The 27,539-nt window shown below is 51.5% G+C and overlaps 8 protein-coding genes across 9 annotated transcripts; 6 read left to right on the top strand and 2 right to left on the bottom strand.

Annotated features, from left to right (window-relative positions):
• Window positions 1-359: 359 nt before the first annotated feature.
• J3458_009170 (uncharacterized protein) lies at window positions 360-2,587 on the top strand. The gene is made up of 2 exons (XM_007815756.2): window positions 360-1,010; window positions 1,062-2,587. Exons 1-2 carry the CDS (start codon window positions 735-737, stop codon window positions 2,307-2,309), a joined length of 1,524 nt encoding a protein of 507 aa, XP_007813947.2. The 5' UTR covers window positions 360-734; the 3' UTR covers window positions 2,310-2,587.
• A 216-nt stretch (window positions 2,588-2,803) lies between these two features.
• On the top strand, window positions 2,804-6,046 carry GDT1_1 (GCR1-dependent translation factor 1). The gene is made up of 2 exons (XM_066119612.1): window positions 2,804-4,150; window positions 4,229-6,046. The coding sequence occupies exons 1-2, from the start codon at window positions 3,533-3,535 to the stop codon at window positions 5,231-5,233; spliced, it is 1,623 nt and encodes a 540-aa protein (XP_065975408.1). The 5' UTR covers window positions 2,804-3,532; the 3' UTR covers window positions 5,234-6,046.
• A 2,471-nt stretch (window positions 6,047-8,517) lies between these two features.
• Window positions 8,518-8,885, top strand: J3458_009168 (uncharacterized protein; the record flags this gene model as incomplete). Its single annotated transcript, XM_066119611.1, has 2 exons — window positions 8,518-8,615; window positions 8,771-8,885. 2 exons carry the CDS (start codon window positions 8,518-8,520, stop codon window positions 8,883-8,885), a joined length of 213 nt encoding a protein of 70 aa, XP_065975407.1.
• A 1,251-nt stretch (window positions 8,886-10,136) lies between these two features.
• J3458_009167 (uncharacterized protein) lies at window positions 10,137-14,235 on the bottom strand. Its single transcript, XM_007815758.2, has 3 exons — window positions 13,887-14,235; window positions 13,126-13,786; window positions 10,137-13,055 (listed from the first exon to the last, which is right to left on the bottom strand). Exons 2-3 carry the CDS (start codon window positions 13,424-13,426, stop codon window positions 10,561-10,563), a joined length of 2,796 nt encoding a protein of 931 aa, XP_007813949.2. The 5' UTR covers window positions 13,427-13,786; window positions 13,887-14,235; the 3' UTR covers window positions 10,137-10,560.
• A 3,961-nt stretch (window positions 14,236-18,196) lies between these two features.
• On the top strand, window positions 18,197-20,743 carry MET3_1 (Sulfate adenylyltransferase). 2 transcript variants are annotated; one of them, XM_007813484.2, is made up of 5 exons: window positions 18,197-18,489; window positions 18,621-18,648; window positions 18,711-18,893; window positions 18,959-19,107; window positions 19,168-20,743. In XM_007813484.2, the coding sequence occupies exons 1-5, from the start codon at window positions 18,321-18,323 to the stop codon at window positions 20,361-20,363; spliced, it is 1,725 nt and encodes a 574-aa protein (XP_007811675.2). In that variant the 5' UTR covers window positions 18,197-18,320; the 3' UTR covers window positions 20,364-20,743. The 2 variants fall into 2 exon arrangements, with proteins under 2 accessions (XP_007811675.2, XP_065975406.1); XM_066119610.1 differs by having other exon boundaries at window positions 18,711-19,107.
• A 1,425-nt stretch (window positions 20,744-22,168) lies between these two features.
• On the top strand, window positions 22,169-24,814 carry J3458_009165 (uncharacterized protein; the record flags this gene model as incomplete). Its single annotated transcript, XM_007813485.2, has 1 exon — window positions 22,169-24,814. The coding sequence occupies one exon, from the start codon at window positions 22,169-22,171 to the stop codon at window positions 24,812-24,814; it is 2,646 nt and encodes an 881-aa protein (XP_007811676.2).
• Window positions 24,815-25,565: 751 nt separating this feature from the next.
• Window positions 25,566-26,749, top strand: J3458_009164 (uncharacterized protein; the record flags this gene model as incomplete). Its single annotated transcript, XM_066119609.1, has 3 exons — window positions 25,566-25,799; window positions 25,932-26,413; window positions 26,479-26,749. 3 exons carry the CDS (start codon window positions 25,566-25,568, stop codon window positions 26,747-26,749), a joined length of 987 nt encoding a protein of 328 aa, XP_065975405.1.
• Window positions 26,750-26,760: 11 nt separating this feature from the next.
• TRM44_2 (tRNA(Ser) Um(44) 2'-O-methyltransferase) lies at window positions 26,761-27,438 on the bottom strand (the record flags this gene model as incomplete). Its single annotated transcript, XM_007813487.2, has 1 exon — window positions 26,761-27,438. The coding sequence occupies one exon, from the start codon at window positions 27,436-27,438 to the stop codon at window positions 26,761-26,763; it is 678 nt and encodes a 225-aa protein (XP_007811678.2).
• Window positions 27,439-27,539: the final 101 nt, after the last annotated feature.

Below are 27,539 nucleotides of genomic sequence, written 5' to 3'. Positions count from 1 at the left end.
CGAGGCCGCCGGCGCCTGCCTGTGTCAAACAAAGGAAAAAAAGCATCTATCGCTCTGCAACACAAGCAGAATTCAGACTCCAGAGCCAGCTACAACTGAATCAGGGTGTCGAAGGCTCAATGACCCATCAACGCAGCGATAAAAAAACGTGGTAAATGACAGACAAGCTACTTAAGTACTTAAGTAGATGAGTTAGGGGACAGCCTACGGAGTACAGAGCCCGAAATTAGAGAAGTATTGAGTCCCTGGGAACGCAGCCTGGGCCGCGCCCACAGCGACAGCGGAATAACTTGCGGCCCGGAAAGTGTACACATTTGACGAAAACACCGGAAATCGAGTCTTTGGGCGATTTTGAGCCCGCCCGGCGCGGCAATGTTAAGAGGTTTATGTATTTTTTTGCAAGTATTATTTTCCTTTTTCTATTAATAATTGAGAGTTATCATTGCCATGCGTTTGCAACTGCAAAATGTACGAGTATGAGGGTGTGGCAGCCCTCCACTACGACACCAGACGCGTATCGGTTGGATGACAGTCCACGACGAAACTCGACCAACATTGTGTACGCAGCTTACGCGCCTCTCCCATCTCCAATCAGCCTATCCGTGACTGCACACTGCATCATGCAGTGCCAGCTCAAACGCGACCGATAACTCAGGCCGAATTCTGGCTGCTGCCTATCTGTTCACAAAAACATCCATTCCTCATCCTTCATATGTTGCAGCAATGGGCCCCTCATGGCGAGGCCAGAAAATCGAGAGCGGCAGCGTACACACGGGTGCCTACGAGAGAATGCATCACTTAAAAAGGTCAAGTTTTCCAGGAAACGCAATTTCTCACCAGCTTTTTGGGATAATCTATCCAAAGTTTCGCTTACGCCGCGTGCCCTGAGAGAACTTGACCGCCGTAATAGCACGCATCCTTTCCCAACAATTGTACCAACTGAAGCATACGCGACGGACATCGCTCGTTTCGCAAGACGCGGCGGTCCAGATCTTCGTTATCTTAGAAGGGTAAGAGACTCAATATTTCGGGCTGTAGAGCATAGCTCATTATAAATATAGTATCCTTTTCCTAAACCCATCGAAGCTATGAGCTCTAGTCTTTCTTCTACATCTCGAAGTCGGCGGACAAGATCCACAGCAGCGACGAGTGTTGGCTCCAAAACCAGGAAATCTTCTGCATATAACGACGATTTCGAACAACATCTTGTCGACCACGGTATATATCCTGAAGGATATGAGCATCCCGAGAGTTGCTCCACCCCCGAGCCCGCCAATTCGAGCCTAACCCATCAAGAGCTACTCAATTCCAGGGCCTCTCTATCGCCGTCGGTCTTCACTGAGTCGGTATTCCGTGACTTTAAACGGAAGAACAAGACTAAATCAGAGGGTAGTGTAATGCGTAATGTGATTCCAATGATCGCTGGGAGCACAAATATCGCAAACGAGGGTGATATGCCGTTCACGAACCTCCTTTCGCTTACCGATGATTCCACGGTAAAGGTGGTACCAGACTTCTTTGACGGAGCAAGAGCCAGCGAAGTCCATGGTAAAGTTAGGCATACGCTTAACGAGCTCATTGTTCCCACAAAGCATGCGAACGTTCCAATTGCCCCCAACTTCTTCCTAGAAGCCAAGGGCCCAGACGGAGGCGCTTCCGTAGCCCAGCGGCAAGCTTGTTACGATGGAGCCCACGGAGCCCGCGCTATGCACGCTTTACAGAACTACCAAGAGACGGAGCCAATATTTGATGGCAATGCATACACCTATAGCTCGACCTACCATTCTGGCACAGGTACTCTTCAGCTCTATGCTCATCACGTTACAGCGCCTGCTGCCGTCAATGAGAGGCCCGAGTACCACATGACCGAGATCGATGGATGGCAAATGACAGGCAATATTAACTCCTTTCGGCGCGGAGCGATCGCGTTTCGGAACGCTAGAGATTTGGCGCAACGACACCGGAACTCCTTTATTCAAGCCGCGAATGCCAGAGCCACCCAGGCGATGCCAGTCGTGCAGGAAGACGTTGCTGAGACGCACGAAGGCCTCGATGACTCTCCTACCCCTCACGACTCCAGAGATGATCCAGCATACATGACCCGGCAGGATGCGGATGACACGCTTCAGCAACAGCTTGCCTTTGAAGATGAAACTGAAGCGATATCTACTTATGTGGACGAAGGCTCGCCAAATTCAGGCCAGGAACTAGAACCACCAACTCTCAGCAAAGCTCCGACGCAGAAACGTTCCAGACATTCCACAAGTCCGCCGTCTTCTTCCAAGAGAACTCTCTCGTCTCAAGGTTGATCAGGATTTTGACCGCATCCAGTTGGCTTAGGTGACTGTAGATGCTTCTTGATTTTTTCTCTTTTTGTCGCAATAAATACCTCAGTCCATCGCGTACAGTTCAAAGGAGAATATATTTGCTTATCAATATATACTGCAGATAGTACTTCATATACAAATATATAAATATATTGTAACATACTATAGTATATACTGAGGTAGCTAGATACCTCGCCCTTGGCTAAGTATCGCAAATATTTATCGTAGTCTCATAATGACTGACCAAAATCCAATGTCAGATTCTATGACGTGCAGCCGGCATCGGCTTGGCCTGGCTCACGAACGGGGCAAGGCGGCATGGCGCAGCGCAAATCCGGGCTACCTCAACCATGTACAATTAATATTGATCTACGCAACTCGCATGACTTGATTTGACAGCTGGCTATATAAAGAAATGGGCGGAAATTATGGCAAGATTTTATGGGTTTTCGGATGAGAACATGCTCGTGCGCCGGGGCTATGTTGATCCATGTCCATGGACCATGTCTGCGTCCGGATCCCTGAGTGAGTATTTTCCTGTTTTTTGAAGCGACCACTTGTACTTCGGTACTTTGGTACTCTGTACCACCCGTCAACTGGTCTGTCTGCCATTTCTCCTTTTTCTTCCCTTTTTTCCCCCCGTGCACGGTTTAATATGCCGTGGCTGAAGAATTCATTTTGTTAACACAGATCATTTTCGGGTTGAATTCTCCATTTACTTGTTCCTTTATCTTCCCAGCATTTTGGTTTGTCTCACCATCAAGTCATCTTCGGTGCCGGCTCTGGCCCAGCTCCTTGGACGAACTCTTAAATCTACTAGGGTACTAGTTATTTCCCGGAGGAGGATACGCAACCGGGACCACAAAGGCCACACAAACCACAAACCACGCAAACGGGGAGCGCCACTCGCGACCAATCCAGAAGCCCAGAAATCAGACAGCCTAAAGCGACCAGGGGCCCCCTACGGAGTAAGGGAGTGCCGAGTGTTTGGCACCAAAACAACCAACCAAGGGTTGTCGAGGTGTAGAGGCTGTGCTTACCTTTACCTTGGGCTGTCTGTTGACGCAGCTGCAAGCCGTTCAGTCCACCCTTCTCTCGTCGCCTCATTGCCTCATCGCCTCGCCATCGGCAGCTTCACCACGAATCCATTTCGATTAGCAGGATTGCCAGTTTGATTACGTGCGCCGAGGAATTGAGCCGCCGCCATGAAGTTTCAAACCGGCCATTCACCTCTGCTGCTCCTACTGTTGCCTTCGCTGGCCGTCGGCTTCTCGCCTCGCGCCGTCGCCGCAGCCAAGGACAACGACTCCAAATCCATCCCCTCTTCCTCACGTAACGCCGACGATGCTACTAATGTCGAAGCAGCCGCTGGAGGCCGACCTTTCATACCCACTAGAGATGCCCCTGTTGATGGCAAGGATGGGAAGCCTCATCTCGGCCCTTTTGTCGATACTGACGGTGTGGCCGTCGATGCAAATGGCCAGAAACTACCGCCATTAAAGGGCCGACCCGACGACCCAACCCTGGTTGACGGCCAGAAGATCCCCAAGACGAATGACGGTGTCATGTTCGATAAAAATCGTGACCGACCTGAAAAGGGAATTTCCACGGGCACCGAAGGGGGCGTCACCGAGAAGTCAAAAGCACGAAAGGAAAAGGAGGGAAAGACCGGCGAGAAGGTCCTCACGCAACCAGAATCTCCCAAAGAGAAGCCGCCACTGCCACACAGCGAGGAGCGAAAATTGCGTGGCGGCAAGGACGAAGACACTGACAAGGCGAAACTGCACAAGCAGGACGGCAGCAAAGACTACACAGGTCTCGATGTAAGTCGTGCCGTTACGGTCCAGTCACCTTTTTCTTTACCGTCGCAAGACATAGCTGATCAATTGTCGAATAATTAGAAACCCGATGATCTCCCCGATACACCAGACAAATTTAAATCGTCGTCGACAACAACAAAAGATGCGCTCGAGCCACCACCGCCGAAAACCAAGGACACATCCCGGTCTAAATCCAAAGTCCCCATTGAACAAAATGATGAGGGCATTATCCAGCCATTCCATTCATGGATGCTATCCTTTACCATGATTCTTGTCTCTGAAATTGGTGACAAGACTTTCCTAGTGGCTGCACTGATGGCCATGAAGCATGATAGAATGGTGGTGTTTTCCGCTGCGTTCGGTGCCTTGCTTGTCATGACTGTCCTGTCTGCTGTTCTGGGACATGCTGTTCCTACCCTGATTCCTAAACGCCTCACAAGCTTCCTGGCAGCGGCCCTGTTCTTTGTCTTTGGTGCTAAACTTCTCAATGAGGGTATGAGGATGGACTCCAATGAAGGCGTTTCAGCTGAGATGCACGAGGTAGAACAGGAGCTAGCAGAGAAGGAAAAGGAGATGGGCAATGGGCATAACGGTGTTTCCGCTCACAACCTGGAAATGGGCCTTGGTGGCAGGAATTCTCGGTCTAAGAGCCGTTTCCCCTCACCGCCTCGATCGCCATCACAATCCCCATCACGCAGCCCTCCCCGACGCTCCGGATCCATGGGCGGTTTCATGCAGGGAATTGGTAACCTCTGCTCTCTGCTCTTGAGCCCGGCCTGGGTCCAGACCTTTGCCATGACGTTTTTGGGCGAATGGGGTGATCGCAGTCAAATCGCAACTATTGCCATGGCTGCTGGCCAAGACTACTGGTGGGTGACTCTTGGTGCAACCTGCGGACATGCCATTTGCACCGGTGTGGCTGTTATTGGAGGACGGGCCATTGCCGGAAGAGTCAGTCTGAAGATCGGTATGTCTCCCCTGCATCGACATGCATGCCTTGACCCCGTGATTTTCCTAACATGCGTGTGTAGTCACCGTCGGCGGGGCCGTTGCCTTCCTGATCTTCGGCTTCATTTACTTCCTTGAGGCTCTATACGCATAGACCTGGCCGCACTTGGCCAACCATTCACGCCCTTGTTTTGTAAACGACGCTAGATTCCAAAAGGTCGGATGCCGGTCCGCGACCCTATAATCAACCGGCCATGTATTTCCTTGTAATTAAAAGTAGCACGCACGCGCGACAACGTTTCATTGTCATTATCCCTCTTACCCCACAAATTCTCCTTCTTGCAAAACCTTGTCCCTCACAGGGTGGTGCCAGTCATTCGTTGTTCTGGGCATAATCAGCAAAACGTCTACATCTCATTGGCCGTACTGTACAACACATGGGGGCGCATTGCACACGTTTCAGTCTGTTTCTTTTTTTGTTATTCATGTTGCCCGGTAGCAGGCGACGTCACATGAAACAAGGAGAAGGCGATATGGGAGGGGCCGTGGGAAAACTGCGAGGCAAGATGAAATGGAGAAAACAAGTATGGGACATTGGCATGTCATTTGCATGGTAGAAATGGAGTTTTAATTGGAGCAATAGATGGGAACGAGGCTCATGGATCTTCTCTTGGTTTACTCTTCAACTCTGGTGCTCTGTCAAGTCTGGCAGGGTTCTTAATACTACAACCACCATACCACATGTTAACCCTGGTCTTTTGCCATGGATGTTCTTGTCTCTCTTGACTCGCAACACGCGGCCCGATTGTTCGCAACGTACCAACGAACTGCCATGTCTGGCAATCGGAAGCGTTGGCTGCAAGCCCCGTCGTGCGTGTTCGGGAAGACGGCACATTTGTCACTTGTTGGCTGGGGAAGAGGAGCTTCTCGTCAGATGCAAGCCAAGTCTGCTGGTTTGCATACAGGCGGATGATGGATGTTGGCCAAAGCTTCCAAAGCTGCAGACAATGCCCGGTGCAATCTCTACGATATGCCGCAAATGGTCTGATGGCTCTGCCTGGATCGAATCGATCAAATGTCTCCGGTGGGAACAGGACGTGATTTGTTCGGACGAGGCAGGGGTCGTCAAGGGTGCGTTGGCTTGTTCACTCGGCCGAGATGGCTTTTCACCTTGCTTGGCTCTGGATCTGATGGATGGCCCCAGTTCACGAGACAGGGCCGGCCTTCTTTGTTTCTCCACACATCAGTCCAAACTCTGCCGCCACAGGGCTGAAGCGAATCAAGCGACTCGGTCTGTCCTGCGAGAACCCAACCGTCTTTGTCGATCGTCATGTCTGCTGTATCCCGAGATCCGGACTTCGGCAGTGTGTCGGTGTTGCAGAGTTTAAAGAATGGGGTTGATTGCGGGCCACAAACGAGGCCGTCTTGTGGACAGGGCCAGGCCAGTTGCGTCGATCCTGCTCCGCACCAAGTAGTCCGGTGGCAGACATCTCCAAGGAGAATTATGCAGGTTGCAGCAGGTCGCATCTGTTGGGTCCAAGAAGCAACACAGCCTCGTGTCGGACGCACATGTTTGTATCATGTTCCATATGGTTAGTCGGCCCCTGTTGACGAGAGTCGTTTTAGTAATGGATTGGTAACCACGGCAGATGGACAAGGCTTCCAGAGCTCCCAGGAACATGGTTACTGCAGGCCGTCAACTCGTGGGCTCTGATAGAAGCTGCCACCAGGGTCAGTCAAGCAGATGACGAGATGTAATAGCAGGGACTAAACAACCGCACCAACCATGGCTCTCTAATGCCAGTCTCAGGTACACTGTCGACCTTCTTTGTTATGCTCAGCGTCGCATTCGCTTCTTTTTTCCCTGCTTGAACAGGCTAGGACGACGCTACCGGCACGGTTCAGCTGGCAGAACCAACATGCGCTGGGTTGGTATGTTGGTATGCCGTGTTGGTGGGCACAATGCAATCCGCAGTCCAGGCAGAGCACGTCGCTTTCTTGCTTAATCGGATAGTTCCGCTGCCAGAAAGGGCCGTATCCACTTTCTTGAGTCTAAGCATTGTGTGTGTTGCATGACAGCTCCGAGATAAGGGGGGAGAAGGCTTACGAAGCATGCGTGATGTGTGAGGGAGTATTGGGAGGAGCAACGTCGTGATCATCTGCCGGACCGTGGCGACACGAGATGCCCCTTTTGGGGGCCGTTGACGTCCTACTCCTTGGATAACGTGGGACTTTGCATGGAGAAGCGAGGAGATGTTTGTTTCAATGCTGAGGTGTTGGGTCCGTGTGGTTGCGCAGCTGCCTGTCAAACCTTGTTCTCATCGCAAACACGAACCAACCCCCTGGCTGAGGGCTTTTTTTTTTTAATCTTTCGAACTCGAATATTCTCCGCCAGGGATATAGTTTCAAGCACAAACCATTCGGCGATCTCACATCTGCAACACCATGATGATGAGAAACAACGTGTGAAGAAGGAGAAGGGGGAAGTCGCTCGCTTCACACAATGATCGGACCCTTTGTCGACGTTGGGTTCGCTTCACACCCCAGACAAACTTTGACACCAACACTACCCCCTACGCCACCGTTATGGGGGAAAAAAAAGAGGAAAGACGGAGCTTTCCGCTGAGACAGGCAGTTCACGACACCCTTGCCTGTTCCGATATCCTGGGGGTGGTGACTCTCCTCCACCCCCCTCCCCTTTCGCGGTGTCTGATGGAGAGCATGGAAATCTTGTCAGCAGCAACTAGCCCGTTCCAAGACGGGCTTGCAGTCAGGTCGATAGTTTGATACCCAAACAAGACGGTTCTACCGTTTCTGTTGCCTGCCGACATTCTTCTCATGGAATCCGTCCCGAATGGCTACAGGGGGGAACGGGGAGGGCGTGGGCGAAACGCTCTGAAGCCCTTTGTTTTTGGTTTCGGAGCCGAGTCAGGGACGCATTATTGGCTGATTTTGTGATGCGTGGTTCTTTTGCTCTGTTTAGGCCTTTTTTTTCCTCCTCGTTGCTGATGGCTTCCTGTTGCTCGCATTCGCACTAGACATGGCAAAGATGCGCAGAGGAAATTGGTAAAGGCCCGAGAAGTGTGGACTGGCACGTATTTGGCGAGTTCGGTGAACGCTTGCATGTTGGTGATGAGCATGGCATCATAATGAGCATGGGGATAGCTGTACGTGACAGCATACGACTGGGCTTGGGTATAAAGAGGGCTTGGGTTCGTCTTTCAATTTTCTGATTATACAAGTCGACTCCGACAATTGTCGCTCCTGAATCATTCAAACCTTTGTTCTATTCCTCGATTAGTCTTCCCAGCTTGATTCCGTTTCAAGTCGTTGCATTGAAGCACTACACGCCGTCTCTGTTTTTTTTTTTTCAAACGCTACACCAAAAACCTAAGCATCACCATAGCCTCGAACAAAGGACCATGGACCGCGTCCGCACCGGCGTATTCTACTATTGCCCCGTGTGCGGCCAACCCAGCGGTTCAAGCATCCCCCAATCCGAATGCCTCACCTGCGCAGCGTACGTCTTTGTTCCCTCCCCCTCCCCCCTACCCTCTTTTCCTCCAATAGTATTCCCATATTCTCAATTCCTACTCCTCCCCCATGAATTCAAAGACGAAGGGAAATAAAACGAAAAAAGCAAGGTTTGCTGATAAGTCACGGCCTTCCATGTAGACAGGAGCAGATCCGACGGTTTCGCGACCTCGCCGCCAGCCATCCTGCGCTCTCCGGGCTCGACAGCAACGACATTGTCTTTGTTGTTATCCGACGACGAAGACGAAGTGACTAACTTGCTGCTCTGGCACGTCGACGAGCACAACTACGGCGCGCTGGACCTCGAGTCCTCCCGCCGGTGTCACTGGGACGATGCCCCCAACGAGGCGGATTCGACCGAGCGCCTGGCTGCCACATCCATCACTTCCTCCGTTGACACGGACGCCGACACAGACGGGGAGGGCCTTGTGGCTTCCCGGCATCACGGATGGTGTCACGCTGTGGTGTGGCTTGTCGTGCTGGGGCTTTTGACCGTGATAGGTGCGGGTATTCTGGTCCTGGTTCTGTTATAGGGTGGCCTCTACTCCGTAATGTGAGGCTTGTTGCATGTTGTGTCACCCCAATCTTTTTCCCTTCTCCTTTTTCCTTTCTTCTCGTTTGTCGGTTGCCAGTGGTATGGAGTACTCCCGTACATGAGGCTGCGTTCGCGGGGGGCCCCCCTGGCCCTTGATGTTTCTCTGCTGTTTAAAATTATGAAAAAAATACTAAAAATACACCGAGTACCGCGTACTGCTGGACAAACGGAAAAAAGAAAAATCTGAATAAACGTGTATGCCATGTGTGCTTGCCGCAAAGACGCCCCCGTTTCTCCGTCGCCGTCTACCAAGTAACCAGTACTCGATAACTCGCTTCCCCCCCTTTATTCCATCCCCCCCTCCCCAAACTCACGCCAGCAGCACGTCCGTACTTTTGCGTCGAGGCAAGTTGGGTACCGTCCGTGTAACAGCAGAGCAACAAAGAGTCTCACATGCCAACAGAATGGGAAGAAGAATCAGGCCACTTTGCCCTGTTCCTCGCAACTACCGGCCCGCGTTGGCCGTTCCGTGGCGTCCTCATCGTTCCATGTGTGGATAAAGGCTCCAAGACCGGACGGACTGATCAACGACTCTACTTGTCGTTTGCGTACCCAGAGCGGTTGGGGACCGGTGTTGGTTGACTGTCGGTGGCTGTTGGAGAGCCACGGCTCCCCATCCTGTACGGAGTGTACGTAAAGTATGGAGCTGGTCTTTGACCCCGAGTGCAAAGTTGAAATTAGGTCGACGATGCAACATGCAACGAGGCCAGAAACCTTTTTGCCCAACACTGGCTTGACCAAAGCCCTCGAGACGCCCGTCCATGGCCTCTATTCCGGTTTCTTTGGCTCTTGGGAATGATTGGCGTGCACGCCCTTGACACCGGTATCGGTCACTTCCTTCAAGCACACGACGATAGTGTTTTCAGCGCAAAAAAAAAAAAACTATACATCATTTATGAGCCTCGGCTCGACCAGATATTACATTGAGTTTTCATTAAATCGACCTGCGAATAGCAAACTATCGTCAGACAGGTGCCTGTTGGTAACAAAAACCTGGTCCAACATCATCATCCTTTGACGACCATGCAGCCCACCAAACATGAATCAATCTCCCAAAGCAGAATGCTATGCCATGCTGGAAAAATCAGTCACCAACGCCGAGTCCCATACGCGTCACATATCAGGTTCGCTAGGTCCACACATCCATCTGTAATGGCAAAAATCCCAAGGTAACCTGGCCTCCCTGCCCTCGTTCCTCTTTTTTGATCCGCTGTATCCTTCATCCAGCTTCTAGATTGCGCTAACACGATAAAATAAACTATGATTGGAGTAAATAAAGGCCATATTTCGCTTTTTGATCAAGGCTAAATCCCACATGGAATCACCACAAGGTCATCTATGATGCCTCCTTCGCCTCAGACTCCACTCTTGGCTTTTCCTCTACCTCTGGAGGCTCTGTATCTGTTGCAGGTGTTGAACCCTCCTTTTCTTTGTCCTTTGTTTTGGTCTCCTCAGGATCGAAAGCTTGGCTGCTGTCGGTGTATTCTGTTGGTGAGCTGTCTGGCTGCTGCACCTGTGGCTCTTCTAAAATCTCCTGCTGTGGTGTCATGGGCCTCCGAACCGGTGTACTGGTCCCTGGAGCATCTGCCACATAGCCTGATAACCTGAGGGAGCTGGCGCGCGAGTGGCCCACACGCTGTTGGTCCCCTCTGTTCATTTCAGAATCCCACAAGGGAATGTCCTTGGAGCTCCAGGATGCCCGGTGGACACGAGTGGTCCTGGGGAGGCTGCTGACAGAGAATCTCGAGCTGGCGCTGTTTGCTCGACTCCGACGCCCACTAGCCCCGACGCCAGTGACTGACATGTTGGGCGGATCCAAGTCTGGAAACTTATCGACGCCCTCGTCTTCGATCTTGGGTGCACGTCGCACGTCTCTGACCTCAAACATGGCCTGACGGGGCTCTTCACTCGTTTCTTCCTTTGTCTTTGACTTTTTCGGCCTCGGCGGGAAGTTGTCCGCACAAGCCTTTGCGTGCTCAAAATAATTGATGCGAATTTGTTCCAAAACCTGCGGGAATTCTTCTCGGTTGCGGGAAAGGGACATCCACGTCGAAAGCACCCCTAATACGATCAATACCAAGACTGCAATTGCAACAAATCCTTGGACGACGATGATTATAATACCGAGAACCGTGGCGACAATTCGATTAATAGAGAACGCGGGCAGGAAAGCGATGGACAGGCCAGTGGTTACAATCTTAGAAATTGATAGCATCCAGACGGCAACTGCGGTGTTTCGGTTGCTTTCGAAGGGGTTCAGCTTCATGATTACGACGAGGGCAATGATGTCAAAAATGAACAGTCCGTAAACTTGTGCCAGAGGCGAACGTGCTGCTCCGCCAATGAAGCATGCTCGGATGAATTGGTAACCAAGGTAAACAGCGAAGAACCACCATCTTGATCGTCGGTACCGGGCTGACAACCAACCAAATCTCTTCACATATCCTTCATCCAGGTGAACAGGGTCTCTATTCGGGTCGTCGTCGACGTACTTGACCTTGACGAATGGCATAGTGCCAAATAGATACGGTCTTTGGCTCGGCTCCTCTTCGCCTATTTTACTCTGTCTCGTCGTGGCAATGAAAGGAACCTTGCCGCATATGGTGCCCTGTTCGAAACGCAGACTATCCGGCCCCGTCTCGTACTTTCCATGTCGAAGTCGGAAATAGCAGGCATAGACTGTGATCCCTCCAATGCCCAGCAAGAAGATTAACCATACAATGACCGCCACAGCAGTCGGCCCAGCAGATCCACGAAGTGAAAACTGGTACATGGCGAGGGTCATGACGGTGAAGAAGGCAATGAACAGTGTTCGAAGGAGGGCCGAGATAGTGTAGCCCCAGACGTGGGAACGGAAATAGTCAAAGCCATCAGATTTGAGCCACCTCAGTCTTATCAAGAGATCCAAAGTCAGCTTCACTGCGACGACAAACAATACCACAGCAGCCAGAATGACAAGTAGCCATATGATAGAGATGGTAAACGCTTCAGCTGGAGGAATGTTAAGCAAGGATAAGGTTCCACTGAACCCGGGCCAAGTGCCAGGCATGGGCATACCAGGTGTCCTTGGGTGACCGCCCCAAGTATAGTCGTACGGATCGCTTGCATTATATGCATTCCGTTGAGTGAAAGACTTTAAGGGGTCAGCCGTGTTCTGGAACAGGGATGCGTCAAACAACGATCGTCCGTAGATTTGCTGCAAGAGGCCACCGCCATTATTGATTTGGACTGATCCAGCGCCTCCTACTTGAGTGATGTTGACATTGTTGCCCGTAAAGGAGCTCACTGAGCGAACAATTTGATTATTTGCAAACATGCCTGCTGTCCATGCAAAATTGCTCCACCAAGCGGGAAGTACGCTAGGCCAATTGACGGACAGGGCACCAGAGAAGAACATGGACTGCAGTGTCTCAAAAATGACGAGAACCGAGAATGAATGTGCGTAGTGGACACGCATATGTGGGATGCTCAAGCCATATATGGCAGTAGCAAATGACGCTAGCACAGCAATGAACACCATCACTCCAAGAAAAGATGATACAGCTTCCGGCTGCGAAAAGCTGTTGCCGTTCGTCATGACAGCTTGGAAACATCCGATTTGAGTTTGTGTTGAATTAGCGAATATTTGTAGACGAGCCAAGCCCTCTAGATCAGGAATTCCCAATGCGATTGAGGGAATGCCAGATACATCGTGCGGAGCAAGGGGGATAGCTGCAAACGCCGTTATAGGTACGGAATTGTTCAACGGACACATGCTGTGAATGTTGGCTTTGCACGGATCATACGTCATGTTAAATCTATTCTCCCCGTATGCCTCGACCGATATGTGAACTGTGGCATGAAAACAAGGTTAGCCTTGACTTATGTGTAAAATATGGAGTCTAACAGAGGATGATCATACGAATGAGGTTTTCTTTATGTATGTTGGTCGTTCCATCCAAGTGAAATAGGACCGTGAGATTATCAGCGTAGTATGCAGCATCGAATTTGGTGACATTAAACAAGCTCTCTCCACCGAGGCAGTCATCGAAATCACCCGTATATAGAGCGGGATACCGGCTAACGTCAAGGTCACGGTTCACGCCGTCAAGTCCTAACCCCTTGATATAGACGGGTTCTCGCGCGTTGGCCGTCGTGAAATGGCATAGGAGCAGGGCTAGGAGCGGCAGAAGAGCCGTCATTGGGGAACGTAATCGTAGCATTGTGCAGTAGGCATGAAGACGGAGGGCTAAGGGGAGGATTCGACTCGATACGGAGGGTTTCCAGGGTAGCCCAAGGGCCCTTCTGGGTAACGCTGGTGGTTGTGATGCTGTCCCGACACAACACAATTGCTGGCGATGTAGATTTCAAGTCAGCCGCGGCGAGCCGGCGAATTCGCAATGTGCAGGCCAAACATCCGCCAGCGAACAAGACGAGACATGGGATGGAGGAGAAGGATGCCAGTCGTGAATCGAGAGTCGAAAGTCGAAAGTCGAAATTTGTCCAAGCATGAAGCAAACTGTCTAGGGTCGATTTCGAGGGCGGTCGGGGGTTTTGTGTGTTGTCTCGGCCGGCAGGCGCTACTGCGCGTTGATGATGGTCAGTGACTCTGGGAAACTTCAGGTTCGTCAAAACGAACCAGAGAAAACCGCAACTCAATTTCTCGTCACGACGCCTACTTGCCCTCGAACCGGCTCTAATCGATGATGCCGGGCAGGTCGCCTAACCCCCAGGGAGCGCGAAAAACAGATGGGTTGCACAAGAGGAGTTGGCCGTTTGAGATGGGCAAGCAAGCTCGTATTTTTGGGCATCCTGGCCGGATTACCCATGACTGCAACAACGGCGGCGCCAACGGCACCAACCACATAGCGCGGGACCGGAATCTCCAGAAAGACACCAAAAATGGCCTTGATCGATAATGAAGTGGACCTTGACCAGTTGTCCTGGGCGAGATTGACCGGACTAGGCACCGCACCGCACCGCAACTTTGAAGCCAGACAAACGCAAGTGGCGCCAACCGTCTTGGCTTAATTCCAAACGGCCAAACTTTCGAATGACGGCAGCCAACAGCCCGCCACAACACCACACCATCAGCATCAGCATTAGCGTTAGCATTGGCATTGGCATCAAGCCGACAATCTAGATTGGTCGTCTCGCAGCTCGGATGCCATTGCCGTCTGATAGCGTGTTGGCGTAGTGGCCAGCACCCTCTTGGCCTCGTGCCGCTTTGGTCCACCGCCTGGATTCGAGCAGTCGATTCACCATGAATCATGTTCAATCGAGAAGTGTCTCACAAACCCCAACAAGAGTTACACACTCCTACTACCAGTTCACTAGCACTCTTCCAGCTATAGCTCCACCCGCCAGGACAGCCTGCTCCTTGTCCTAATCACTTCCAAATGCTCGCCCAACAATCTGACGGATAAACCTGCTGGCTTTGGGGTTTGCTTGGCTCGGAGGCCGAACAGAAGACCCTACCTCCGCCTTATCAATCATTCGTGAGGCTGGGAGCATGACGGGCGGGGAGGCACCATTTGGGAGGTGGCGCAAGCTTTGTTTCCTTTGACCACGAAGAGGGCAGTCCAGGCCAGAGTGCCAAACAAGCTGCACCAACGCAACAAAAAGGTGGAACCGTGGAATCTGGTGCTCTAGTATTGGTGTTATGGTTCACCTTTACCCTGCTTTATCTCGGGTACTAAGCAAGGTAGGTCGGAACCTAGCGGGAAGAGCCAGCTAGGACCTAGTGACTTTATCGCAAAGAGCAGGTCACAGTGATGATCGGCACAAACGACAGTCTGCCAGTGGCGCTGCCTGCGAACACTTCTCGAATATGCATTGTTCTCATCTGGGAAACTGTGGAAGCCACCGCCGGCCAAAGACGTCAGAGTATCGTATTACAACGCCGGTGCTCGGGGCGGCATCGTGAAGATGAACAATCACACAGAGGCGTCCTTTACACTAGAACTTCATTTACTAAAGAGCCCTTTTGCTAATTAGCACACAGATCTCGCTAAACGAGGATGCAGTCCCCGCTGGCAATCACTATCATCTGGGCGAGTCTGCATTAACATTGCTATTGGAGTCGTACAATAAATACCCTCAGGGCATCTTCATATCGGCCACTCGATGGTTGTATGCATCGGCCAGAACTCGTCACAATAGTCAGCCCACTATGGGCTACCTGTTTGTTTCCCGCTGCTTAGCACTTTTGCAATCAATTTGATCGTCTCCTGCGGATCCGCTCGAACAGTCGGCTGCATCCAGCTTGGTTAGTTATCTTCCAACATTGGGATCTTTTCCACACTTAGCGTATACTATAGTGGGTGAAGATATACGAGGGCCAATACGGAGTACATTGCGACCTATTTACTCGATTCAACGTCTAGAACCGCCTCAATGTCTCCTCATGCTGCCGCGGTACATCTCTAGTACTTCGTGTATGTCTCTTCTTTTGCAGTCATCATTGTGGTGCGCTCCATTTGGAGCTATGATCGCCATTGGAAGAAAAATAGACAGCCGGTCGGTGCGCAAATCTGCCACGCATTGGTTAAACTCCGAATTTCACGTGAAGTTCGATCTGGCCTGTGAAGAGAGTGGTTCCTATCACTGGCCCAAGGATGTGTTTTGTGAACAAGTTGTGTAGGCCTGCCACTTCCGGAAGTCTTTCATGCTCTATTTCCTGACGGGTCATGCCAAGTTTATTGGTTTTCTTTGAGGTCGCTGGAAATGCGATGGCTTATCAGTCGTGCCTTTGATCAAATTCTTCTCTGCTTTTGTGCGGCTATTATAACTCATGGCTTCCCAACAGATGCAGCATGATCGCTATAGATGTTGAAGCGCTGTGAAAGGGTTAGCTGAGAGTATGGTTCTAATAGTTGGGTATGCACGAAAAGGACACTGCCTCGGTAGTTGAGATGTGCTTGCCTCTGGTTCAGCAACTGGTCTGTATAAGGTCATTTTGCACGTTTATCATGTTTTCCATTTTCCCTTGTAGTGTCCAGCCGCAGTCAAACGCTTGGCTCAGGAGAACAGCGAGTTGTAAAAAAAAAATAGATTCAATTTGTATGGGTAAAATATCTCGTTAATGTCCATATTCGCCGCAATGCCCGTTGGTTGTAATGTTTTTCCCTTCTAGAAGTACTCCGTACCCAAGAGTCAATTGTGCGTGCAGGGTAGCTTAACATGGGTGGTGGCACCTGAACACATCAGAATCGAGAGTATAATAATACTGTGGTAAACGATTCTGAGTGGCAATCGATGAGCCAAATAGCCAGACTAGTAGTCTTACTTGCGGCTTGTAAGATGCGATGTGGGAAACTGGTCAGACATTGGAACCAGGTAAATGACGCATCCGAGAGTGTCGATTAGTTTACTTTGCACTGGGCATCTCAAAGTCAATGTCGTCACTAAGATGTGATGTACAGCTTAGCCATGAGCGCGATATTACTTGAACACACAGATTTGCTGACTACCTGACAGGCAGTCATGAAATGTTTGAGCATATCCAACTTGCCAACTAATCTGCAGTGCTGGCAGACCAATTGTCCTGAGAGATGCAAACAACATACAGCTACAGAGACAAAAGAATGGAGATGTGTAAAATATGCTTATTCGTATCAATTATCGAAAGGCGAGAGTGTATGCGAATATGACTTCCATGATTGGCCGTTTTCCAGTATCTCACTGTCGGGAGATGGCATTATGCATCATCTGGGGCCCCGATGGGCCGAAAGAGCAGGGACGGTTCGTGGCAGATCAAACGCCACATATGTATGTAGTCCAGGGCCGCATCCGGCAACAGGTGAGGCAAAAAGAAACTTCTTCGTGCAGGTAGTTCAAAATCACCGATGACTCCGCGTCGTGGGCACAAGCGTGCATAGTATTGTTTGGTAAGTCTTGCATTTCATCTGGCCGTATGCGTGGAGAGATGGCGGAGTTGCCTGTGGCCGACGATCCGACCTCCGGCACGTCGCACCAAGCGGGAGAGTTCCACCAATCTTCGGCGATAGCCTGACTGGCCAAAGGAAACCAGGAATATCTCAAATGGATGTAGTAAAGTGTGGCAATAGGTCGTGCGTAGTTTTAAACGTTTCTTTTGAGCACCTTATTATGACGCGCGCCGACATAGACACCACAACGGCTCAAGTCGGTCGGAGAGAAAACGGGAGTCGGTCGGTCGACCGTGCCGGAAGGAGACCCAGAAATAAGGTGTGATCAGACCTTGCCCGATTCAGAAACAGGCCATGAAAGCATTCTCCGAACGTTCCTTCCAGGCACGACCTCGTTCCCTCGTTCCTTCCGCAGCAGACGTTGTTACGTGAAGAGTTGACTTGAGCGTTCAATGCTGAACTTGAGACGTGTGTGAACGAAAAAAAAAAAAAAAAACTCATGCTCTGCAAACAGCTGTCAAATGGCACATTTCCGTCCAGTAATTATGTTCAGCACATGCAACGGATGAGTAGCGTGGGCGAGCACGTCATCGTCAGGGACGGGCCCCGAAAAAAATATCTCTTCCCACCCTCTTCTGCGCCTGCCAGTGGAGGGAAGGTGGCAGCCAGGTTGGCAGCTGCGAGTGAGTCTAGGACGTGTTGGAAGCGGTACAGTACGACGGAGGGGAAGCACGGATTCCTTGGAGATGAATTCATCCCAACGTTTGCAAGATTGACAGGTATAGTAGTGCATATGTGTCTCAATCTCTTGCTTCCATGCCTCAATGCCTCCCTGTGCACAGCTCAAACTCGACTTCAGTCAGAAACCGGCGTGGCGCAACACTTGAGCACTTAGAAATCAGGGCCCCTCTTCTACATGAGACGCATTCCGAATTTCTGCCCTCTCATTCGATGCCCCAGACCACCAAACCGCTCGTCTTTTACCATTTCCACGGATCCCCCACCATTGCGTGATCGTACATGTGGGCCTGGCTTCAACTTGTAGACAATAATAGCTCCGAACCCGGATTAAATACTGAAGTATTAACTTCAGGCTCCTCGCTCGATTTGTGCGTCTTGCGACTGCCCGAAATCTTGTTCTTTCATCCCTCGTTGCCTGTCTGCTTTTGCATGTACGTCTCAATTGGAACATTTTTGTAGCGTTTGCAGTTCAAGACATTGCAGGAAAATGGCAAACACTCCCCATGGTGGCGTCCTCAAGGACTTGTTTGCTCGCGATCTGCCCCGCCAGGCCGAGTTGCGCGAGGAAGCAGAGAAATATCCGGCCATCGTCTTGTCAGATCGTCATCTCTGCGATCTTGAGTTGATCCTCAACGGTGGCTTCTCTCCCCTAGAAGGTAGGTCGCTGGAACGGCCGGAAGGATACAAACTAGACTATTACGAGACTGGACTGGCAACGGGCTGCTTTTTCATCTGTGCGACACATTGCGAAAGGTACAAACGTACTAACCTTGCTGTATTATCATAGGTTTCATGACCGAGAAGGACTACAATGGGTAAGACTCAGAATGGTATTATAGGACGAGTCTTGAGCTTACGCTGACGTTTTCTTTTATAGAGTAGTTGAGAACAACCGTCTTGCCGACGGCGCTCTTTTCAGCATGCCCATCACCCTCGATGTCAGCCAGAAACAGATTGACGAGCTGGGTATCAAGACTGGCGCTAAGCTGACGTTGCGCGATTCCCGTGACGATCACAACGTGGCCATCCTAACTGTTGAGGATGTTTATCGACCAGACAAGTACGTTGCACTTTGTGTGGCGCTGGCCCAATCTCTCCTCAAATGTACTGATTCAAAATGTTTAGGGTCAAGGAGGCCAAAGAGGTCTTTGGCAGCGACGATGACACCCACCCTGGTATCAAACACCTGTTCAGTGTTGCCAAAGAGTTCTACGTTGGCGGCAAGCTTGAAGCTGTCGCTCGCTTGGAGCACTACGATTTCCTCGACCTTCGCTGTAAGTCTTAAAAAACCTGCTTGTCATACTGTCCGGATGTAAGCTAACTGATTGACTAAGTCACTCCTGCCGAACTCCGATCCCACTTCAACAAGCTCGGCTGGCAAAAGGTTGTTGCTTTCCAGACTCGAAACCCAATGCACCGTGCTCATCGCGAGTTGACGCTCCGCGCTGCTCGCTCTCAGCAGGCCAACGTTCTAATCCACCCCGTTGTTGGCATGACCAAGCCTGGTGACATCGACCACTTCACTCGTGTTCGAGTTTACAAGGCTCTGCTGCCCAGATATCCTAATGGCATGGCTGCTCTGGCTCTTCTGCCTTTGGCAATGCGTATGGGTGGACCTCGTGAGGCCTTGTGGCACGCTGTGATCCGAAAGAATCACGGTGCCACTCACTTCATTGTCGGCCGCGACCACGCTGGCCCCGGCAAGAACAAGAACGGCAAGGACCACTATGGCCCTTACGATGCACAGAAGCTTGTCCAGCAGTACCAGGAGGAGCTCGGTATCAAGATGGTCGAGTTCCAGGAGATGATCTACATCCCTGATAAGGAAGAGTACATGCCCGCCAACGAGATCCCCGAGGGCACTCGCACCATGAACATTTCCGGAACTGAGCTGCGAAACAGACTCAGAACCGGCAAGGAGATCCCTGAATGGTTCTCGTACCCCGAGGTTGTCAAGGTCCTCCGAGAGCAGAACCCGCTGCCGCGAGAGAAGGGCTTCACTGTATTCTTGACTGGATACTACAACAGTGGCAAGGACCAAGTTGCTCGTGCCCTACAGACTACTTTGAACCAGGGCGGCGGACGACCAGTCTCTATGTTGCTTGGTGAGACGGTCCGATCGGAGCTCTCCTCGGAACTGGGCTTCAGTCGACAGGACCGCGACCTCAACATCTCTCGCATTGCCTTTGTTGCTTCTGAGCTGACCAAGGCCGGCGCTGCTGTTATTGCTGCCCCCATTGCTCCTTTCGACCAGGCTCGTACCCAGGCTCGCGAGCTCATCGAGAAGTCTGGCCCCTTCTTCTTGGTCCACGTGGCCACTCCTCTGGAGTACGCTGAGAAGACTGACAGACGCGGCATTTACAAGCGTGCTCGTGCTGGCGAGATTAAGGGCTTCACGGGCGTTGACGACCCTTACGAGGTTCCTTCCAAGCCCGATCTCACGGTGGACTTGGAGACACAGAACGTTCGATCTATTGTGCATGAGATCATCTTGTTATTGGAAAGCCTTGGGTTGCTAGACCAAGCGTAAGACTCATTTCGGGGCAGAAGTAAGACGACAAGTGTTGAAACAGGGATACTCTGCGTGCTTGACATTACGTGGGTTGGGAGGAGACGGGAATCACATGGTTATGGCGTTTGGAACTGTGCGAGTGTTGCGCTATGAAATTGCTACGAGACAGGGAAAACATATTGCAGCAAAAAGGTAAAAGAAAAAAGAAGACCAGAACGTAGTTGGCAGCACTCGAGCACGGTGTTGGAAGGATGGGCCGGGCATCTGAGTGCATCTAGATACCTCCAGATAGAATCTTGCGTTAAACATAGAGCAAAGACAAAGGGGTCGATTTTTATCGTCAAATATCGTCACAGTCTTCAATTGCGGCTGCAGTAATGACAGTACCTGACTACTCGGTGGAAGCTGCGGCGAGGACGGTGAGAGAGCGATGTGATGGATGGCTGCAGAGTTCGGCGACAGATTTGGAGGCTGGGCGCTTAGCACCCTGCAACAATGCATGTAGGTGCAGCGAGGTGGGCATTTGGCGCCCGTCGAGCAACTCCAGACGAAATGGAGAAGGGACGTGGATTCCTGCTCGTCATGCATGCGTTTACTTGTATCGGGCATGCATGGGCTGTTTACGCGGTGATGGAGATGCCGATTGGGGTGGGATGTGTTCATGGCAAGGTTTAAGCCAACAGTCGCAGGCACATGATGGCAGACGGTGTTTATGCGATGACGAGGCATGACTTGTTGGACGACTCAGCCTGGGAGATGGTCTGGTTCGCGGCGCAAACACGTAGCTGCGAGCACTTGAACATTGGTGGTCGGGGATGAGAGCCGTGGAGAGAAGAAGTCAGGTGCTTTGGGCGTCGACGCTGCAGCCTGAACAAAGCTTAAGCTCCCAACCTCGAGCCCCAACTCAACTTCGCTCCACGCGGGTGCTCGTTGGAAACCAGAGGCTGGGCGTATGTTGCTGTCGTGACAGACATTTGGGAGGGTTGACGAGCTGGTCGTGGTCCTCTATTGTATGTACAGTGGGGTGCCAAATGTATGTTTGGGAAATGTCAATAAAGCTGGGCGCCACTCCCAGTTTTTTGAAAGCTGGCCGTCTCGTGAATGGACCAAGGAGAAAGGATGGCACCGGGCGAGACGGGACCCTGAGAAGCCCGCTCCATAGCAGCGGCTATACCCTTGGGTGGTGGTCTGGGCCTTGTGCCTTGTAACTGGCCAACAGCTCAAGTGCCCAGACTGAACAAGGTGAACATTGGGACGGGCGGCCCAGTGGACTGATGTGACGCCTCGAGTGCTTCACGCATTGAACTTTGACATACGTGCTGCTCCTGCTCCTGCTCCTGCTCCTGCTCGATGCATTTTTGCCGCTCGGCCGTGTCGATACTCCTCCACCACCTCGCATGACCGTTTTCTCAACCATCCTTCAATACCTTCCTCCTTTTGCATCTTCTGCAGCATCTATTATTATCCATATTTCTCGTCTGCCGTTTCCAAAGGCAGCCTCCCCCACGCCCGGAATTCAGAGCTAGAAGCACACCGCATCCTCATGGGCACCCAGTCCCGCATCTTAGTCCCGCATCCAGCTACTTACCAGATTGCCAGCCCTCACACCCTGAGTGAAGTCATCGGTGCCTGAACCTGACGAATCCACCAGACCCGACCAGATATTTTTCACTTTCTTTTCTACTTCATTCGCAGAACAGTGAAACATCGACTGCAAACGAATCATCAACCCAAACCTCAGATTCACCAAGCTCGGACATCAATTTGTCGCCCACCGCTGTCGCCACCCAGCCGCTTGGCCACTTCGGCCTCAATGCTGAAGCATGCCTGCAAAGGACCGTGATGCCGACGCCGACTCTGTCGCCGACGAAGGCCATCGTGACAAGACCCGACGCTCCAAATCGGAACGGAGTAAAACAGATCGCGACAAGGACAAGGACAAGGACAGGGACCGTGAACGCCGTCACCGATCTTCCAAGTCCTCGGCTTCGCGCAGTAAGATTGGCACAGATGGCAGTGAGGCCTCCGCCAGGCGACATCGCAAGAAGGATCGAGACAGAGATCGCGACAGAGACAAGGACAGAGACAAAGATGGGGATGAGCCCCGCGAGAGAAATGGCACCAGCGACATAACCGCAGATACGATCAACATATCCCTCGACAGGCCACGCATCTCTATGCCTTACCCAAGCTTCAGCAAGGCCCACAGTAAAGAAGCTGTCATGAGCCGCGACGACTTGGGTGAGCCGAGAAAGTCGCACCTCTCAAACCCCCCAACCCCTGAACCTACCGATGTTGGCGACGAAGAACGGAGATCAAGGTCTGCTGAACTGCACAGAGCAGCATCAACCTCCAAAAGGGGCTCCAGACCGCCTACCCCACCCGAGACCGATGTCTCTGCAGATAGGAGGAAGAGCGGCGGTGATATCAAGGGTTCTGACGGTGGTCGCCCCAAATCCACAGTTTCCGGCATCTCCAGATCCGCATCCCATAACGACGATCGGTCCAAACTGAGCAGAAAATCTGCTTCGTCCAGTCAAGCTACCTACATCAAATCACGCGAGCACAAATCACACGACAAAATTCGTTCATCGGGCTCTGTCAGGTCAAGTTCATCGCGGCATTCTATGAGAAGATCTGACTCTGCCAGGTCCAGCTCCAAGAGGGTCGAGTCTCGAGACGATGGATCCTCGCCGTCAAGCATCCAAGATTCCTCCCCACGAACACCAACCCAGACGGCGAGATTTCCCTCCCACTTGTATGACGGCGGCAAGGACCCATCTCCACCCGACTTTGAAGACAATGAGTCAGCTTTCCCGTCCAAGACGGCGACCCCAGCTTCCATGGCCGGGCCACCGCCTCCACCTCCTCCACCTCCGCCGCCCCCAGCAATCGATATTCACGACATTCCTCGAGTCGACTACCTGCTGCAAAATGGTGGTCTGCCTTATCCCGTCCCTCGACACTTTTTATCAGTCCTGCCTCTTCAGAATGGATCTCGAACATCGAACCCCCCGTTGACTGGATCGGACACATTGTTTGCGCCATTCCTTAACCTACTGGATCAATATTCCAACGTTTTGGCGAAGCAGGGCTCTATTGCAGTTGCGACTGGCCATCGGTCCGTTGCCCGACGTTTGTTGGACAGGCTGGAAAATGTTTTCTCACGGGACTTGCCGCCTCACGGCTGCGCATGTGTCATGTGCGATCGATCTCATGAAATACACAAGGGTCTGACGTGGGGTGACGTGCTGGAATGGGTCAGTGGGCGTATTGAACTTCCAGACTGGCCGCCGTTTGATCTTGCTGAGATTGGGACCAAAGCCGCTGAAATCTCGGCAGAAGTGCCACCGCGACCTGCATCTCCCGTGAAAATGGACCCGGATATCGCAGAAGAATTCAGAGAACATTATCTTCGACAGTCGAAGAAGGTCAGGTCGGCTGTAGATAAGTGGTTGAACAACACGGGTGAAACTCCAGCACCACCCCCCCAAGATGTGGACGATGAGACTCTCACATTTGCGATTCTGACAAATATGGACGCTGATGATCGGCCATTCTTCAATGCTCTGCTGTCTGGATCCCGAGAATTAAAGTCGTCGACTAGGGCTCCTACACCAGTTCATAGGCCACGGAATGACTTCATCGTCAAGTCTGGCTTGTCCCTCCAACGCCTGTATCGCCTACAGCAGGTCCCTCGAGATGCCGAAACGGCCAGCTACCTTGTCAAGAACCCACATACTCACGATTTGCTCGTCACTATTTCAAATATTAATAACGCCGAGTGGGAGATTTTGACCTCTGGCCGATTTGACGGCTTCCTTTGGTCAGGAGCGGATGCAGACGACATGTATCCAGGTGTTGAATCCCGTGCTGAGACGCCTGCAAGCGGCTACTTTGGCTCCCGCTCTTCAATGAGTCCGCTGCCTAGAGGACCATCGGCCATGGGATCCAGGACTACAACCCCGTTCTCGCCCTACTCTCGAGGCGCGACGCCTGCATCCTTTGTTAGCTTGGCATCGTCAGGCGTCCAGGGAAGTAGCAGACAGCCTGTATCAAATGATGAGGAAATGGAAATGGCAGCCATTGCTGAAATAGAACGAGAGATTTACGCAGGCATGGAAAGCTTAGAAGACGCGTTTGAGAAACTGCACCAAAAGGCGGAAATGGTACGAACGGCCTTGCGGCAGCGAGGAGCCGCTCTCATGCAGAACTTGCAGAGTCGTCGTCGCATCGATGTGCTGCCCACCCCCGGATCCGGCAATTCTCAGCACTCGGGATACGAACGGCCAGCCTGGGCTGTCGGCAGTGATGTCGAAGGAGCAAGTGACGATGATTGGGCCATGGACGACATTGACATCATGCCGGATGACTCTGCCAGCAATATCAGCAGCTCAAGACATCGACGACCCAAGAGACGCACCGAGCGTCGCACGCCGGCACCAATTGAAGAGGACGAGGAAGAATGATAATCCCACATATAACTTCATCCATCCAAGTGGTCGGATTTTGACGCTCACTTTTTTCGTTTGTTCCTAATTTTTCGAATATGATGGCATTAGTACATAACACCAAGTAATGGATGTTGCGGATGGCAATGTTTTACAGTTGTCGGATACCAGATTTTGTTTTTCTTGTTTTGAGAACATACCAACGGGAAATGATGGATGATGTGTTGTTCAAGTCTGCATGAGGAATAGTCGCTATTTTGTGTGTTCTGAGGATGGACGAGCATGGATATCAAATACTACAGAGAAACTGCTGCATTTGCCAGATTGGTGGAATTCTGAACTCGGTAGATTAGTATAGGAGGTCGATCTTCCGCATAGGGTGCATGGTTTTGGCGTTGACAGCATAATGATATATTTTGTTTCGACCCCAGAGATCTTTTTGAGTGCACCAGTCAGCCAGGCGTCATTGGGCTCCCCATTTGGATGATTGGCGCCGACGACGAGTCTCCGAATCGAAGGAAGATTGCGAATGAACCATCTCTAGTATAGACTGCAACCTACTGCGCCAAAATGACACGAGAATGGCGGGGTATAGTTGCATCACATCACCAATGTGACAGGCTAGGGAGAGAGACGGGAAGTGTCGCCGAAAGGAGAATCTACAACAGGACAATCATGCCACCATCCGCCTTGGCCGGATATATAAGACGGGTTCCTGGAGTCGTGCGACCCGCACGACTTTCAATGATAACATCGTACTCCGTACAACATGTCACAACCTACGCAGCCAGGGCCCCTGTTGGACCTCACTACAGAAAACATTACGCCTAATGCGGTGCGAATCAATACGCAGAGCGGGAACGCGCGTATTGACTACCTCATGTTGAGGCTGACTACGCACCTGCACGACTTTGCCAGGGAGACGAGGTTGAGCACGACGGAGTGGATGGCGGCGTTGGATTTTCTGGTGAGGTGCGGGCAGATTAGTAGCGATGTGAGGCATGTAAGTCTCACACTTTTCACCTGGCTCGGTTTCAAAATAGATGGCATTTGTGAATTTTTTTTGTTTTCCTTTTCTCTCTTCTTTAATTCTTTGTCATGTCGTGAAAAGGATGGGCTGTGCTGACTATGGTAGGAATTCATCCTCCTGTCCGACGTACTTGGCTTGTCGTTGCTGGTTGACTCTATCAACCATCCTAAACCGCCTGCTTCAACAGAGGGATCTAACCTCGGACCTTTCCACACCCACGACGCGCCAACCATCGACTCTGGCAGCTCCATGTCATCTGATCCAAATGGCGAGCCCCTCCTTGTGCTTTGTACCGTTAGCGATACAGCCGGGAATCCTGTATCCAATGTCAAAGTGGACATTTGGGAGACTGATTCATCGGGTCACTATGATGTGCAACGCGACCACCGGGAGGGTCCCACAGAGAGGTGCATCATTCGGAGCGACGCCAAGGGCAAATTTTGGCTCAAGGCAGTCAGGCCCGTGAGTTATGCCATACCCGATGACGGGCCGGTTGGGCGGTTGCTGAAGCTGCTGAAACGGCATTGTTGGCGGCCGGCGCATATGCACTTTATGTTTGAGAAGGAGGGCTGGGATCATTTGACCACGTAAGTATTTCGACCTGCAACTGCCAGGACGGCCGACGGCTCTTTGCTAATGTGACTTATTCAAGGGCATTGTACATGCGTGGCGATCCGTATGAGACGAGCGACGCCGTGTTTGGTGTGAAGAGGAGCCTCATTGTTGACCTGGAGAAAGTTGATGCAGCCACGGCAGCTGAATATGGCGTGGAGGAGGGCACACTTCTCTTGAAGCACGATTTTGTGCTTGTCACACAAAAGGAAGCCGATGAGCTACGAGATCGCAATGCCATCCGAGCGCTTCGAGAGTTGGGCTTGAATATGAAGCTGGTAGATCACTTGCCAGTTCCTGACCTAGACTAGGTGGTAAAATCTCAGTGTGATCGTGGCCCCGCCTTGACCAGTTTCACTACATTTTCATAGTATCCCTCCACACCGCCGTACTTGTGTAATATGGCGTGTATATCTATGTCAGCAGCTGCCTTGGTTCGGTGACGACCTAGGATTCCCGTATTCCTTGTGCTCGGGATGCGTAGCATTTCAGTTTCTGGTTGCCAACCACAATCTTCTGCAATCTGGGATACCCAGTCAACCAGTGAGGCATATGTTGACTTTGGCTTCGACTTGTCCCTTGGTGGGGGCGGTCGGTATTTCTCCCCAGTCAGGCTGTGGCTACAGCAGGGGATCATGATGTAGGGACAGTTGGAGATTGTGCCGAGGATAGGCGTCCAAGGTGTCAGTTCGTCGGCGTGATTTGAGACGATGAATGTACCCGATTTGAAGGCTCCATCGTGGATATTAGCGGGGTGTGGTGGTTGAGAGGGGTTGTTTCCGTCTCTGTGGGGTGGTATTATGCCGGGCAATAGAAGCTTTTCCTCAAGAGATTTCCCGGATGGTGACATGGTCGTTGGAGTTGTGTAGTTGGCCCATGATTTGCGGGGCCGCGCATCGAAACCCCAACCGTTATAACCCTCTTGTGTAAGGAGATATACGAGTAGGCCGTTTCCACACCCTATGTCAACGAAACCAGGGAATTCTTTTCCCTCGTACATGTCTGCCCATAGCTCAATTAAGAAAGCAGCAATGCCAATATCTTCAAATACGTGTTTGCCAGGGTCGGTACTCTCAGCCCAGGTGTCGACCAGTCGGCGTG

The sequence above is a fragment of the Metarhizium acridum genome, assembly GCF_019434415.1.
Source record: "Metarhizium acridum strain ARSEF 324 chromosome Unknown scaffold_141, whole genome shotgun sequence".
Taxonomy (NCBI): Eukaryota; Fungi; Ascomycota; class Sordariomycetes; order Hypocreales; family Clavicipitaceae; genus Metarhizium; species Metarhizium acridum.
The sequence above is the reverse complement of the archived record's forward strand: the minus strand, read 5'-3'. Positions and strand labels throughout refer to the sequence as shown.

What these genes read in the sequence shown, in the direction of transcription:
- J3458_009170 (XM_007815756.2), top strand. Translation starts at nt 735, where the DNA reads ATGGCGAGGCCAGAAAATCGAGAGCGGCAGCGTACACACGGGTGCCTA. An exon ending in ATCTTCGTTATCTTAGAAGG is followed by an intron (nt 1,011 to 1,061) that starts GTAAGAGACTCA and finishes TTATAAATATAG; the next exon opens with TATCCTTTTCCTAAACCCAT.
- GDT1_1 (XM_066119612.1), top strand. Translation starts at nt 3,533, where the DNA reads ATGAAGTTTCAAACCGGCCATTCACCTCTGCTGCTCCTACTGTTGCCT. An exon ending in AAGACTACACAGGTCTCGAT is followed by an intron (nt 4,151 to 4,228) that starts GTAAGTCGTGCC and finishes TCGAATAATTAG; the next exon opens with AAACCCGATGATCTCCCCGA.
- MET3_1 (XM_007813484.2), top strand. Translation starts at nt 18,321, where the DNA reads ATGGCAAACACTCCCCATGGTGGCGTCCTCAAGGACTTGTTTGCTCGC. An exon ending in ACCGAGAAGGACTACAATGG is followed by an intron (nt 18,649 to 18,710) that starts GTAAGACTCAGA and finishes TTTCTTTTATAG; the next exon opens with AGTAGTTGAGAACAACCGTC. An exon ending in CGATTTCCTCGACCTTCGCT is followed by an intron (nt 19,108 to 19,167) that starts GTAAGTCTTAAA and finishes TGATTGACTAAG; the next exon opens with TCACTCCTGCCGAACTCCGA.
- J3458_009167 (XM_007815758.2), bottom strand. Translation starts at nt 13,426, where the DNA reads ATGCTACGATTACGTTCCCCAATGACGGCTCTTCTGCCGCTCCTAGCC. An exon ending in ACATAAAGAAAACCTCATTC is followed by an intron (nt 13,056 to 13,125) that starts GTATGATCATCC and finishes TTCATGCCACAG; the next exon opens with TTCACATATCGGTCGAGGCA.